This window comes from Pieris brassicae, chromosome 2 (genome assembly GCF_905147105.1).
Source record: "Pieris brassicae chromosome 2, ilPieBrab1.1, whole genome shotgun sequence".
Lineage (NCBI taxonomy): Eukaryota > Metazoa > Arthropoda > Insecta > Lepidoptera > Pieridae > Pieris > Pieris brassicae.
This window is the reverse complement of record NC_059666.1, coordinates 22,658,526-22,672,023: the sequence shown is the minus strand read 5'-3', so window position 1 is coordinate 22,672,023 and position 13,498 is coordinate 22,658,526. Positions and strand designations below refer to the sequence as shown.

The 13,498-nt window shown below is 31.4% G+C and overlaps 4 protein-coding genes across 4 annotated transcripts in view; 2 read left to right on the top strand and 2 right to left on the bottom strand.

Annotated features, from left to right (window-relative positions):
- The first annotated feature begins 287 nt into the window (after window positions 1–287).
- Window positions 288–1,802, top strand: LOC123720706 (probable phospholipid hydroperoxide glutathione peroxidase). The gene is made up of 4 exons (XM_045677422.1): window positions 288–439; window positions 602–807; window positions 1,115–1,278; window positions 1,535–1,802. Exons 1-4 carry the CDS (start codon window positions 351–353, stop codon window positions 1,676–1,678), a joined length of 603 nt encoding a protein of 200 aa, XP_045533378.1. The 5' UTR covers window positions 288–350; the 3' UTR covers window positions 1,679–1,802.
- A 561-nt stretch (window positions 1,803–2,363) lies between these two features.
- LOC123720455 (delta(14)-sterol reductase TM7SF2) lies at window positions 2,364–6,143 on the top strand. Its single transcript, XM_045677063.1, has 3 exons — window positions 2,364–3,844; window positions 3,930–4,350; window positions 4,645–6,143. Exons 1-3 carry the CDS (start codon window positions 2,624–2,626, stop codon window positions 4,929–4,931), a joined length of 1,929 nt encoding a protein of 642 aa, XP_045533019.1. The 5' UTR covers window positions 2,364–2,623; the 3' UTR covers window positions 4,932–6,143.
- A 67-nt stretch (window positions 6,144–6,210) lies between these two features.
- The window catches only part of LOC123720355 (Kv channel-interacting protein 4), a 90,451-nt gene continuing 83,163 nt past the window's right edge, over window positions 6,211–13,498 (bottom strand). The window contains exons 3-5 of the mRNA XM_045676924.1: window positions 9,721–9,794; window positions 9,228–9,440; window positions 6,211–8,915 (exon numbers count right to left, since the gene is read on the bottom strand). Coding sequence (XP_045532880.1) covers window positions 8,805–8,915; window positions 9,228–9,440; window positions 9,721–9,794 — 398 coding nt within the window. The 3' untranslated portion in view covers window positions 6,211–8,804. The remainder of the gene's footprint in view (window positions 8,916–9,227; window positions 9,441–9,720; window positions 9,795–13,498) is intronic.
- Window positions 10,052–11,881, bottom strand: LOC123720356 (small ubiquitin-related modifier 3). The gene is made up of 3 exons (XM_045676925.1): window positions 11,720–11,881; window positions 11,457–11,573; window positions 10,052–10,599 (listed from the first exon to the last, which is right to left on the bottom strand). The coding sequence occupies exons 1-3, from the start codon at window positions 11,735–11,737 to the stop codon at window positions 10,462–10,464; spliced, it is 273 nt and encodes a 90-aa protein (XP_045532881.1). The 5' UTR covers window positions 11,738–11,881; the 3' UTR covers window positions 10,052–10,461.

Sequence of the window (13,498 nt, the reverse complement as noted above, 5' to 3'; positions counted from 1 at the left end):
ATTCTCGTTTCCGTGAATGTCCAATAGGTCAACTACACTTATATTATATACGAAACTTTCAAATAAGTCAAGTTAATTTTAAGTTAGTCTAGTCGCAACCCCACTACCTTTAATTTTATGTTAATTATAAACTCTTGTTTTAAACAATTATAGCCAGTTGCCAGTTAGCCAAAAAGTATCATTATTTGAATATCCAAAAACCCGCCCCAAACTGTAACTTTACTAAAGGTTACATAATATATTATTTGTTACTGTCAAGTGTCAGGAATCGTGAGTCACCTCATGGATAAAATACCGTATTTTACATCTGTGTACGAGCCGAATTATCGAATGCCGACAAATAAATAAACATGACAATCGGATTTAGGTCTCTAACGAAGCTGGTAGTACCTGCGGTAACCAATTTATATTGTGTTTCACGTCTACAAATAAGTACTTTGTGAGTTTATATAATTTCGTATCTTGATTCTTATATTCATTATGTGGGCTGTTAAGGATTATGCAATACTGGCCGTATGCAGAAATAACCTAATGACAATGTAATTGCACGACAGATTCGTTTTATTATTATTAATTGTTGCGCATTATGGCGATATTTCAGGAAAATGACAGATAACAACCCTGATTACAAAAGTGCTTCAAGCATTCACGAATTTACGGTAAAAAACATTAAAGGTGAAGATGTCAAGTTGGACGCCTACAAAGGTCATGTTTGCATTATTGTAAATGTTGCATCTCAGTGTGGTTTAACAGCAAATAATTACAAACAACTCAATGAATTATTCGATCACTATGGTGAAAGTCGAGGTATGTTGCAATTATGTCAAATGACCATCAGATTATATATTATATCTCACCCCTGTTTATTATACCTACATTACTTTGTTTTTTTTTACTTAACAACCAAAATCATGATGAAGGTGGAGGTGGTGGTTACCTTCTAGATAAAAGTACTTATAGATATTTTACATTATTATAATTATAGACGGCATTACTAAACATGTTTTGTCTGATAAAATTAATAATACTTAAACTGTTGCTTATTAATTTACGAAAAAATTACTATGCTGCATTAAGGTAGCAAAATAATGTATAATATTGGACTTTTTCTCAGGTTTAAGGATTTTAGCATTCCCATGCAATCAGTTTGCTGGACAAGAACCTGGTAATTCAGAAGACATTGTTTGTTTTGCTTCAGAGCGTAAAGTCAAATTTGACTTGTTTGAAAAAATTGATGTAAATGGTGATTCAGCTCATCCATTGTGGAAGTTTTTGAAGGTGCACTGTTTTATTTTTTATCCTTTATCTATTAAGTAACATAGATTAAATATTAATATGAGAATTAAAAGTCGAGATTACATATTTTTTCCATGCATATTCAATGTCATTTTTTGTTTATAAAGGACATATTATTCATTTACATAAGTTGGTCTCTGTACAATTAGTAATCTGCCTCCACTTAGTAGATAATACTGTTTAAGCATCTAAATGCTGTACATCGTTTATTCCTAAAAGTATTTCACTTTTTTTGCAGAATAAGCAAGGTGGAACACTGGGTTCGTTCATTAAGTGGAACTTTACAAAGTTCATCATTGACAAAGATGGAGTGCCTGTGGAAAGACATGGACCAAATGTAGATCCCACAAACCTGGTCCAACACCTTGAAAAATATTGGTAAAATATTCACAAAAATATAAATATTTATTTGAGCATTGTTTGATATCACATCTTGAATATTGTGCATTTTGATTTTTTTATGTTTTCAAGCATTTGTTATAAGTTATATTCTTTGTTAAAAATAAAATAATAATAAATATATATTTATATGAAAAATTTGTTTGATGAAACCCTTTTAACAGTTGGGATTTAAATATAATAAATCCCAACACCTTGAAATAAAATGCTCTTGTCTTATTTAATTTATCTCAAACTTATAGCTATTGGCTAATATTTTGGTTCAGATCACCTGGTTCTTTACCTACCTGGAGTGGTCTTGCCGTGGCCGTTGATTTTAAATCGATTTAAAAAAGGTTATAATGTATTGTTATCAGTCTATTAGAAATTAGTTTTGTAGATGATGTAATTAATATATTGGAATATACAAATTTATTTTTACAATTATAATAAATGGATATAGAGGAAAATAACCACAGATTTAGTAATAGCGTTTACTGTTATCTATGTTTACTACTATCCCAAGCCGGTTGTGACGCTTCTGTTACTGGCTTTATACCTCTCTCTTTCTAACTTGCATATTGAAAAGAGATAGCAATTACCATATCCGAAATCCTAATATCACAACGTCTTTTAGACCAATCAGAATGGACAGTTCTTTTTTCAAATTATTCAAGCGTCGTTGTAGACTTACGCATCACGCCTGTTATAGCGTTGCTTGTTGATATTGTTTTGAATATTTGTCGAACTGTAATATTTTGTAATTAATATTGAATTCTACGTACTACAGGCACAACGATTGTGTCTCCCAATATTAAAATTCATTTTATAATTTTATTTGGTGTTGTGAATATGTGTCTAAATGTAGTAACGATCTCGTTGCGTGTGGTGGCGTGATAATTTTAGCCATTTCAACAAATAAGTTGTGCATCATTGTAAATTATTGAAAATGTCTACAAGAAGTGGACGTGTTCGCGCTAGTATAGCGGATACAAGCCCTTCTCGGAGAAGAAAAGTTGCATCGCCATCGCGATCTCCCGCCAGAAACCGTAAAGAATCTACAGAGCGTATAACTCGCCAATCACCTAGAAAGTCTCCCAGTCGTAAACCTACTTTGAAATACCCAGCTCGTAAGTCTCCCTCAAGAACGGTTAAAGAGAAAGACGAATCAGCTTTAAAGTCTCCCGCAAAGCGCGCACCAATGCAGAATGCAGAAGTTAAGTTGGAAGACTTCTCTGCTAAACTCGAAGTTATTCGCAGTACGCGGTCCAAACGTATTGAGTATACTATCAAAGATATCCCAATAAAATCAATTGAAGATGATTTAAATGGTATTGATAGCACGGACTTTAGTGAATATAGTTTAAGAGACCGCCGTTCTGTTGATATCGCTCCTAGACGATCTAGTCGGCTTCGAGACTTTGTGGAAAATGTACCAGACATAAGAAGGAGTTTAAGTAAATCCTTAAGCAAGTCAATTAGCAAAAGTATAGATACATATTCCGATGATGAATCTGAATTGCTTATTCGAAGAAAATCAATATCTGTTGTAAGAAAATTATCTACACCTGTTCCAAGCACAGTCTCATTAGCACAAGTTAATAACAAATTTGAGTTTGGTGGGGTATTTGGTGCTATAGCTTTGATGTTTATTATTCCTCTAATTGCATTTGGGATTTTAAGCTCATGTACTAAAATGTGTTATCACAATATACATTTGGATTTAACTGAGTTTAAAAATACAATATGGCTAACTGTGCCCTCATTGGAGATTATTCTTGTTCAAAATATTTTACAAGCTGGTATTCATATGTTACCGGTATTTGGAAGCAAGCAAGTAGACGGTGTAGGTAAAAAGTTTTGCTTCAATGCTCTTTTCGCAAGTATTGTTACACAAATCATACTGTTTTCTCTGAATTTCTATAAAATATTTAATATTAATACGATCTTGGAGTCTCACTTACAGCTGGGAGTTGTATCTTTTCTAATAGCATTGGTTTTGTCTGTGTTTCTTTATTTAAAAGCCATAAATATGAATGAGAATGATTTGAATCCATATGGAAACTCTAAATATGCAATCTACAATTTTTTTATTGGTCGAGAAGTCTACCCACAGATAAAGAAATTTAATATAAAGTTATGGACCTATAGAGTGTGCAATATTACCACTGTAAGTATACTTTACTAAGTAATGTTATAAAAAAACTATGTTAGGATACAGAATAATTTTTTACAATGTCTTATATTTGTTTCAGCTTACACTACTGGTTCTTATATTAAAAGAGAGTTTTTATGTTGAAGTGAAAAACCTTGAAAACATAAGTTTGACTAATTATCAAGAAATACTAAGCAAGGTGCAATACAGGCCAACACTCGCTGTATTCACATTGATGCAAATAATGTATGCCCTATACTTTGTTATCTGCGAATACAAGGTTATATCTACATTTTACTGGCAATATGAGGGGCTGGGTTATATGCAGTTAACTGCAACTGCATTATACCCATTTTATTTTACAAGTATATCAAAATACGTCGCAGACTCTGGATTAAGTTTACGTACTAATACTTTAATAGCAGCAACTGCATTATTCTTATTTGGATTTGTCTTTATGTATATGAGTAATGACATAAAGTACAGGTTCAGGAAAAATCCACTAGACCCGACGACAGTCCGTAAGTAACATTTTCCTGTTCAGATGATTTATTAAACTAAATAACTTATAAATGTTCTTATGACTTAGTGGTTTGTTGTATTAGATAAAAATTACGTCAGATGTCGCCCTTATATGCATGTATATTCAATGTAGAAAGTTTAAAGATTGGCCTTCCTATAAATATTTAGTAGTTAATAGTTTTTTGTGTAGCATAAGATATCTTTGGTTCTTCAATGTTTACAAATTTATTAAAATTTGTTCAGCGGTTTAACGTAGTCGTAACAGACTATATAAAGTCGTTATTCCGTTTCAGATCTCGACTCGATGCCAACCTTTCACGGTAAGAAGATTCTTCTCTCCAACTTGTGGGGCTTCGTGCGTCATCCAAATTATTTGGGGGATATTATTATGCATTTAGCTTTAGCTCTACCTGGCATTTTGTCTTCTCGGCCCGTGGCTGCTCTTCCGGCTTTACTTCCAATAGTCGTTTTGATACATCGAGCTTGGCGGGACCATTGCAGATGCAGGAGGCGTTACGGGGCCGCCTGGCAGAGATACTGCAACCGAGTACCCTCCCTATTATTGCCTAAAATACTCTAGTATATGTTAATAGTAAATAGATAATTATTTTGTGTACTTTTAGTAGTCTTTGCAAAGTATATTTTTCAGGTCATGCCTTTTAAATTAATCCGGGGCCAAATCACAAACGAAATGCTAACTAATTATTGATCGACATTTTTAGTAATTATTATACAAAAATGCCGATCTATAATTTAAATTTTTAGATAAAGTATAGAAAAATATTTTACAGATTATATACATTTATAGTTAGTTTACATTAAATTGTGGTCTGTTAAATTTAGATTTTATTTAATAACGTATAAAAATAATATAGGTATGAATTATATTTGCCATTTTGGTACCACCGGTTTTAGATCTGGGTTTATATTAGTTTAAATTTATGTTTCGTATGATTTAGTGCGTAGTTAATTAAAATATAATGTGTATGCAAATAGACTAATCAATTTATAAACTGGTATTCCATATTCCGTGGTAAGGTCTCATTCACGCGGATGCTTAAAGCGAAAAGCACAGTTTTATAATCCTAACATCAAATAAATATATTGAAATAAAATTATTAATTATGACGAATGATAATTACGACGTAGATACAACATTTTATTTATGATATTGTATTATTGTCTCATTACTTAGCCTTACGGTACACGGAGTCGCCCAATATAAACTTAATAAAAGCTACAAAATTTGCTCCAATAATTATTTATTGCACCGGAATATTTGTGTTTTCTCAAGATACATAATGACTCTGGGTAGCGACGAGTATAGTTGCAAATAAATTAGTGCGGATCGATTGTCTATAGTGAATAAAATTATCATTAGTTTTAAGGTTTGCTCAAATGGTGTCTCACAAATTTAAACAAATACCTTGTTGTATTTTATTCTTATGTATTATTAGATATAAGAATTGACAATTTGTGCCTCGTAAGCGCTTGAAAAGCATGTATTTTGAATTAATCTTAATTTCGGTAAGACAGTTTTTATACGGATTTATATACTGATAATATAAGTACTTATAACGATAGTAATATTTGTGAACAATGCTCATGTAGTTAATAAAGTGTGTAAACAAAAATAGATGCCAAAGTCCACGTGAAAATGGAGTACAATTAATTCAAAGTATCTACGTAGTTTGAAATTAAAGCATTTCAGTTTTAGTTTACTAATTAGATTTTTATGCAATATTAACTTTGTAATGTTTATGTAATAGTGTGTTTATTTCCAATAAAATATTTGCCTTTAATGACTTGAATTTTTTAAGGATTTACAAAAAAAAAACAATTTTATATATTTATTTATTTTTCTATAAAATACACATACAATTTGTAAATAAACAATTTAGTATTTCCAAATACTTAAATTGCACGTCAACTCTAGACAACATTCATGTCAACACACAAACATTTTGGAATATAGTATGAATTACATTTTATATTTTTGTCAATAGTAAAAAGCATTACCGTTTATGGACATAGCTAAAAAACTATTTTTACTCTATACTTAGGTTCAATCATATTTAAAGTTAAAAACATAATAATTAAACATTCTTAGAGCTCTCATGAATGAAAGCGGCGAAACTACTATGATTGATGGCTTTCTCAGTGTTACTATGCTTTTTACTATTGGCTATTTCGAGAATTTACCGGAACGACATTAATTTCTAAAAGTTATAATGACACTTCAGCTTTTAGGATTTCGTATACTAATTATTTAAGTGGAAGGTTCTATCTAGGTGAAATGTATTCCTTAAATTGTTTAATTAAAACGGCCCTTTCAATTATTTATTATGAAGTAACGCCTGTTAAAATCGAAGAGAAAGCGTGTTTCGTCGTAAACGTTTCATATCAGGCAATATTATTTTCAATAAAATTTAGCAAGTATTTTAATAGAAAAAGCAATTCCTTAACATCGGAAAATATGGTGCTCAAGAATGTCCATTTTTTTAAATCTATTTATACACAGTTAATAACGAATAAGATGTTATTACAAATCCATCAACGTGCTACTTGTAGAGAAGGTGTTCGGTAAGACTTAGAACAATTTTAGTTGTGATATGTTTTTTCTAAACCGTTTTACAAAATTTGTATTAATTACAATGACAATGTACTTACAACGATTAGTATCAAACTATTAGGAATATACAAATAATGTAACCGGACATTAACGCACAATATAGGCCATGTACTGCCATTTTAAATGAACATCTATTGAACTCTATCTATTCAAATTAGTCAGCAGATTTTCACGCAGATTTTTTTTGGCACGAATAATAGGTATAGAATTACAATGTACATAATTTATTTACATTTATTACTTTTGAACTATAGAAGACTATATTTTAAATAGCGTAACTTCTTAGGACCAACTTTATTTTTTAATTTATCATAAGACTTGTTTTAATCTAGCCATATAAATACTATAAAGCAACAAATAAGTAGGAATGGGCTTTCTTTGCAAATAAGTAGTTTACTTTGGGAAGACGATATTTTAAGCTCGACCATCGGAAGGTTTATTTATAGAATAAGTGACAAACGAATCTGAATAAAATAGAAGGTACCAACTGCAATATAGGAATGACGATAATTACTAATCAGCCAAGGGTGGTCGATGTGTTTCTTGTGTCACACCTAACTACGTAAAAATTACATGTTTATATTTAAGTATTTTATAACATTGTTTATTTTACTCTATTTATTTGGTTCCTTTTAACACCCACTATGAAAATATACATTTACGTCTAGATCAAATATTTACACCCGAGTATATTTACAATAATTGCAGATTCCACAATTTATTAAATAGGGTATGAGTGGATGGTAAATTTTCCAATACTACAGACAACGAATTCAAAGGTTTGTATTGCGATTATTCAATGTTGACAAAGAGTCCCAGGGAGCGCTGAACGAATTGCACTGTCCTTGATTATCTATTACACATTACATTAATTAAATAAACTTCAGTTCTTGTAATGTTACAATTGTGTAAGTTCACAATAAAATAACTTTACCATATCCGGCATTATTCCATTTAACACTTTTTAAGGAAATGATTTGTAATTTATAACACAAAAGATTTTTGTGGTTTTAAATGAAAGACTAATGCTGCTACAGTTTATTATCAACCAAATTTACATAACAAAGTCATGGACTTGGGATTACTCTGTCACTTCTTATAGCGATCACAATAATTATTTATTTTCGCGTGGATACGACTACAGCGCTACGGATATTGATAGAACTAAACCGAACTTCCATACAAAAACATCTGGATAGGTATCGCTATTGGAACCTAAAGAGGCGCTGATGTATGATACGATTTATTCCAAACAAGACAGGTATATAATAATATATTTAGAAATATCTTCATTACATATTATCTACGAAAAAATGGCCGGAATAATTTAAAAGAGAGAGGTTAGCTAGAAACAGTAGACGCAAGTATCTATATGCGAAATGAAAACATGTTCGTAGAAATCCAAAAAGCGTTTCGACATCTTTAAATATCAGGGATTAGTTGAAGAAATTCTTATGATAAGCTCTCTTAAAGATGCCCTACAATAGGTTGATAAACTACGAGAGACAATTTTTCCTAGGCATTAAAAGTGTAATAGTTCGAAAGAAGAATTTATTTGGAAAATTTGAACATTTCACGACATTCATTCTACTTTATTGTTACAAAAATATTTTTCAATATAATTTCCGTAAAACTACTTACATTCATTATGACATCGAAATTGAAGGAATACATTAATTCACTATATTCGGTACTAACTACGACACGTTGACTTCCTGAGATTTTACAGAACTCGTAATCAATTAGGGTTAATAAAAAAACCGGGCCTATTATTATGATGGTTTAGCACGCGCGGCGTCTCGGTCGCCTTGAGGCAGGGCGTCAGAAGGTGCTGTCAAACACTCCCATTGAGCGAATTATATCTTCGTCGCGTAAACAGCAGTCCAAAAACTCGTCAAGTGTAAGGACCCCGTCACGATTTAAGTCCATTTTCTGAAAACAGATTTTCTTATTTATTGCTGACTTTTAACGTGGATAAGTTACTCTTAGTAGCCTACTATTAACTAAGAGTAGATTAAATCACGGAAAGTAAGGATATTGGAATTAAACCCTCTAGTAACATTTGGCAGTATGAAATTGTATCAGGCGTTTTAAAAGTAATATATAAATCTATGTATTGAATTTGAATCGAAACTACATAAAGTGGTGGTTAACGGTATGTTATTATTTTGATCTTTTTGAAATAAATATTCATTGACTTTGCCGTTTCTAAAATTGTTTTCGTTAAACAGCAAAAAAACCTACTTGAAACAATCTTTCAACTTTTTCTCGAATGGCATCGTCGTCTATCATTGGTTCCACGATCTTGCCCATTAGATCATAAATCGCGGTTACTATTTCAGTCATTTCTTCCTTCGTTATATATCCATCTCCGTTGATATCGTAAAGCGAGAAGGTCCACTGCAGCTTCTCTTCTATTGTTCCTCTCGATAGCACCGATAAACCAGTAACAAATTCCTGAAGGATATTATGAAACTTGAACAATGAAATAGGCGTATACTAAGATGAAGGCCACATATCATTTTGGGTCGTCGAGCCAGCCGAGTGATAAATAAATAACTATTGAAGTTTCAATCTAGAATTTTGAATCGTTAGCCCTACGTCATTCTGGTGTCAGCTACGCCTTTTGGTTTGTTACTTATGAAATTATAACTGAAACGTTTTTGTTTCAAGTATCGTAAAACTAGGTAGTTTTCGCTATTTAAAGTCATCCAAAGTATCTCTATCTATATCTTACCTCAAAACTGAGCAGTCCACTCCTATCTTGGTCCAATGTGTTGAATACATAATGTGCATATTGAGCGGTATTAGCTGAAAGTCGTGAGATCTAATATTACTATACATTTTTATATTAATGGGTATGTAACAGTATTTTGCTTTGTCTCGAGTCTGCCACGTGACAATAGAATCATAACTTACAGCCATCCATATGCCACATACACACCTCAATGCCATCCCATGTTCGATCGTAAAATAAAACTAAATTTCGCATAAGTATTAAGAGATAATAATGTATGCTAAATAGTCTTCTAGGGCCATATTACACTACAAAGGATTAAAAAAATAAGTCTATTTTGAATTTATTTTATTTCAAAGGTACATACATACATATTGTTTTTTTGAACAGAGTTTTTGATTCACATAAGAGATATATTACAATGTTAGGTCTCATAATGCTGGCATAGCTTTTACAATAGCTGTAATACATAACATAAATTTTTAATAATTTTTTACACATTTTGGTAAACCAAATGATCGCTAGGTAACTTCACAAATTACTGTGAATAGCTTCTCGTTTTTTAATTATTAAAGAATAAAAGTATGACATTTTGTAGTACTGTCAAAGATGGAGTGAACAATGAAAAGCTTCAAGTCTCAATACTATTAAAAATATGTTATTAATATTAACTTAAATTAGGTTTTGAGAAGGGTAAACCCTCTATCTCCCACTGAGCTGGACAGTTCCTTAAACAACAATTTACACTAATACTCCGCCCGTTTGCTGTTGGTATACTTCTATTGTATCCCCTTCTTCCATTTCTAGTGATGTAGGTGTGTCGTTTTCATTAATTGGCTGTCCGTCAAATCGAAATCTGACAACTTGCATTGAGAGTCCCTAAAAAAAGAGTATGAATTACTTATAAATGAAAATCCATTTATCTACCACTGAACCGTGAACACTACATGTTTATACCGTTCAAAATAGGGTATGGCCATTACTATATTAACTATGGCTTTTCGCTCTTGCATGCATTAGGGTAATCAATATGGGAAGTTTAACGACAATAACTTTAATTCTTATTACATTGTTGATAGCTGCATTAAATAAAAGCACAAATACCAACATTAAGATGTGCACAAAATGAGTAAATCTCAACGATTAATCACGTTTTTGTATGTATAGTTGAAGGTGAAGATTACCCATAAATGGCATACAGTACAATATGAGCAGAAAGAAATCAAAACATTTTAACTAACAAGCAAAGAATACAGGTGTAGAGGAATGAAACAACTGCTTTTCAAGACATACATTAGGAATTTCAATATAGCTGGTGAAGATTAACTTTTATTAATGGGTAAGCCTTTAAATAAAAAAATAGCATACTTTACATTATATATATATTATTTTAGAAAATTTGTTATGGTTACCAATGGCAAAATAAGTGGCATATCCTGCTACAGTTACATTATTGACATCTTTGAAAACATTTGAATAATGCTAATGTTTTCAAATAACCAAATGAAGGCTTTTTTAGAGATATTGATAATCATCCACTAAAAATATTATGTTAACGCCCTGTTTAAGTGCCAGAGATTTCCCCTGTTTAACCTCAACTATTCCCATCACTTCTGCCGGTTGCTCGGAAAACACATTAATTGTATACGTGGAAGAAAATATTATTATCAATACATAAATAAAGCACGATATTAATTTAAATGTTTGATTTTCTCACAAAATAAAACAGTACTTACAGCACGGTCACAATACGCGTTCATGAGCTTTCTTAGTGGCGTGTGTTTTTTTATTTTGAATTGGACAATCGCATTATCTTGTCCCAAAACTTTAAGGTTGATGTGCTCGCTCTCGCCCTGAAATTAAATGGGGAAATATGAAGTTATTACGTGCCGAAATAGCTAGTAAAAATATTAGTTGACCACATTGCAACTGAACGCCATATCTGAACATGAACAAAGCTTCAGAGGCCATAACTACAAATACTTAGTACATTTCTTACCTTTTTTTCATCTGCCATTCTTAAAACTTAGTAAACCACCTGTATAAAAATCAGAAGTAAATTTGAAGCACAATATTGACCAAAAACTAAACCAATCTCACTACACTCGCGGCACGTTAGAGGAATGAAAAACGAAAATGGCGTCTACCGTTCACAGCGGCTTGAAAAGCAGGGCTACCAACATAAATGCGCGAAACCAACGGCGCAATTTGCCGCGCTGCTGCGCTGTTTACTATTTTTTAAGAAACGACGAATAATAATATCGCAATTTTTTTTTATAACACGCATAATATCTTTTAACAGTGCGTAATTGTATAGTATTTTAGAAATACATTATATACCATCATGCATTTTTTAAAATTTTAAGTTGTTTTAATTAATTTATTGAATAGTTTAAAATATATTCAAAATAATTTAAAACATTAAAGATTAAGTGTATAAATTAATAAGATATTATTGTTGAATTTCCGTATCCTAAAGAAGTTATGCCAACATAATATTTAAAAATTGACGCCATTGCTAGTGATGTACCTTTACTCTTGCCACGTAGAGGTCAGTGATGTGCTATTTACCGATTCTGTAGAGCTGGTCTGTGCTCTATCGATACAATGTTATCGGTATTTTTTTCTGATTCTCTTCTGGTTAAACTTAGAAATTAAGTAAAATTAAACAAATATTTTTTTTATAAATCTTGTATTTCTCAACCTTTGGCACCGTTTTTATTTCTATAGATATCAAGAATCCAACGCACTACCTGTAGGCTAAACCTGCACACCGATGAAAATGGACTTTGATAAGTATTTAGAAATTTTACACAACATACCACTTTTATGTAAAAATAAGTATATTATACTATAAACATGAGATAATCATCTCAATGTCAAAGTGAGTCTAATTTTTGGAACAATATTGCTTACTGAAATTTTGATGTATTCTTATTTATTATGTGTTTTTCTTGTTTTACATTTTAGCACCTATGCTAGCGCGCCACAATAGAAGAGCTGCATAATATGTGCTCCAACATTTACTCTTCTCATGGAATCCCCAAGAATAATTGTGTGGCTTGGTTTTTGGCATAACTGAATAATAATATTATTTTTTTAGTAAAAGGTCTTTATTTTGTATATAAGTTAATTTTATTTCTATCTAAATCAAATAGCGTAGATATTTACTGCGCCTAGTAAAAAGGTAAAAATATTTACAGCAGTAGCCGAATCAATTTCATTAGGCGCAATTTTCAACAATACAATAATAACAATATGAAAATTATTAAAAATTGGTTATGTTTTTATCTATGACTATTAATCATACCCAACTATTACTTAAAATAGTCTGTGAAACCCGCCTTATATACTTATACAATGCTTCAATTGTGTTCGATACTAGTTAACGCATGAAATTTGATTAATGTAATTTTCAATGCGCTCTTCGTTATCAATTCAAAACTCACCAAAATTGGTTCATTAAATGTTTTTTTTATGCAAAGAACTTCTCGCATTTGTTAAGAGTAGAGTTCACTATGCTACGCAATGTAACTTATTCCTTAACCTCAATCGGTTTTGTAAATGTTAATGCGATCCAAAACTAAAATTTACCACGATAAAAAATTGTTTTTTTGTTGTTGTCCCAAACATAAGAACCAATAAAATTCACTGCGGTGACAGATTAGTCTTGTAAGTGTGAACGTTTCATACACTCTAAACTAGATGGCGCATCTGATACTTGAGATCAAAATGTGAACGGTCGGAACCATTTTTATGTACGATTCCTGAATACTCA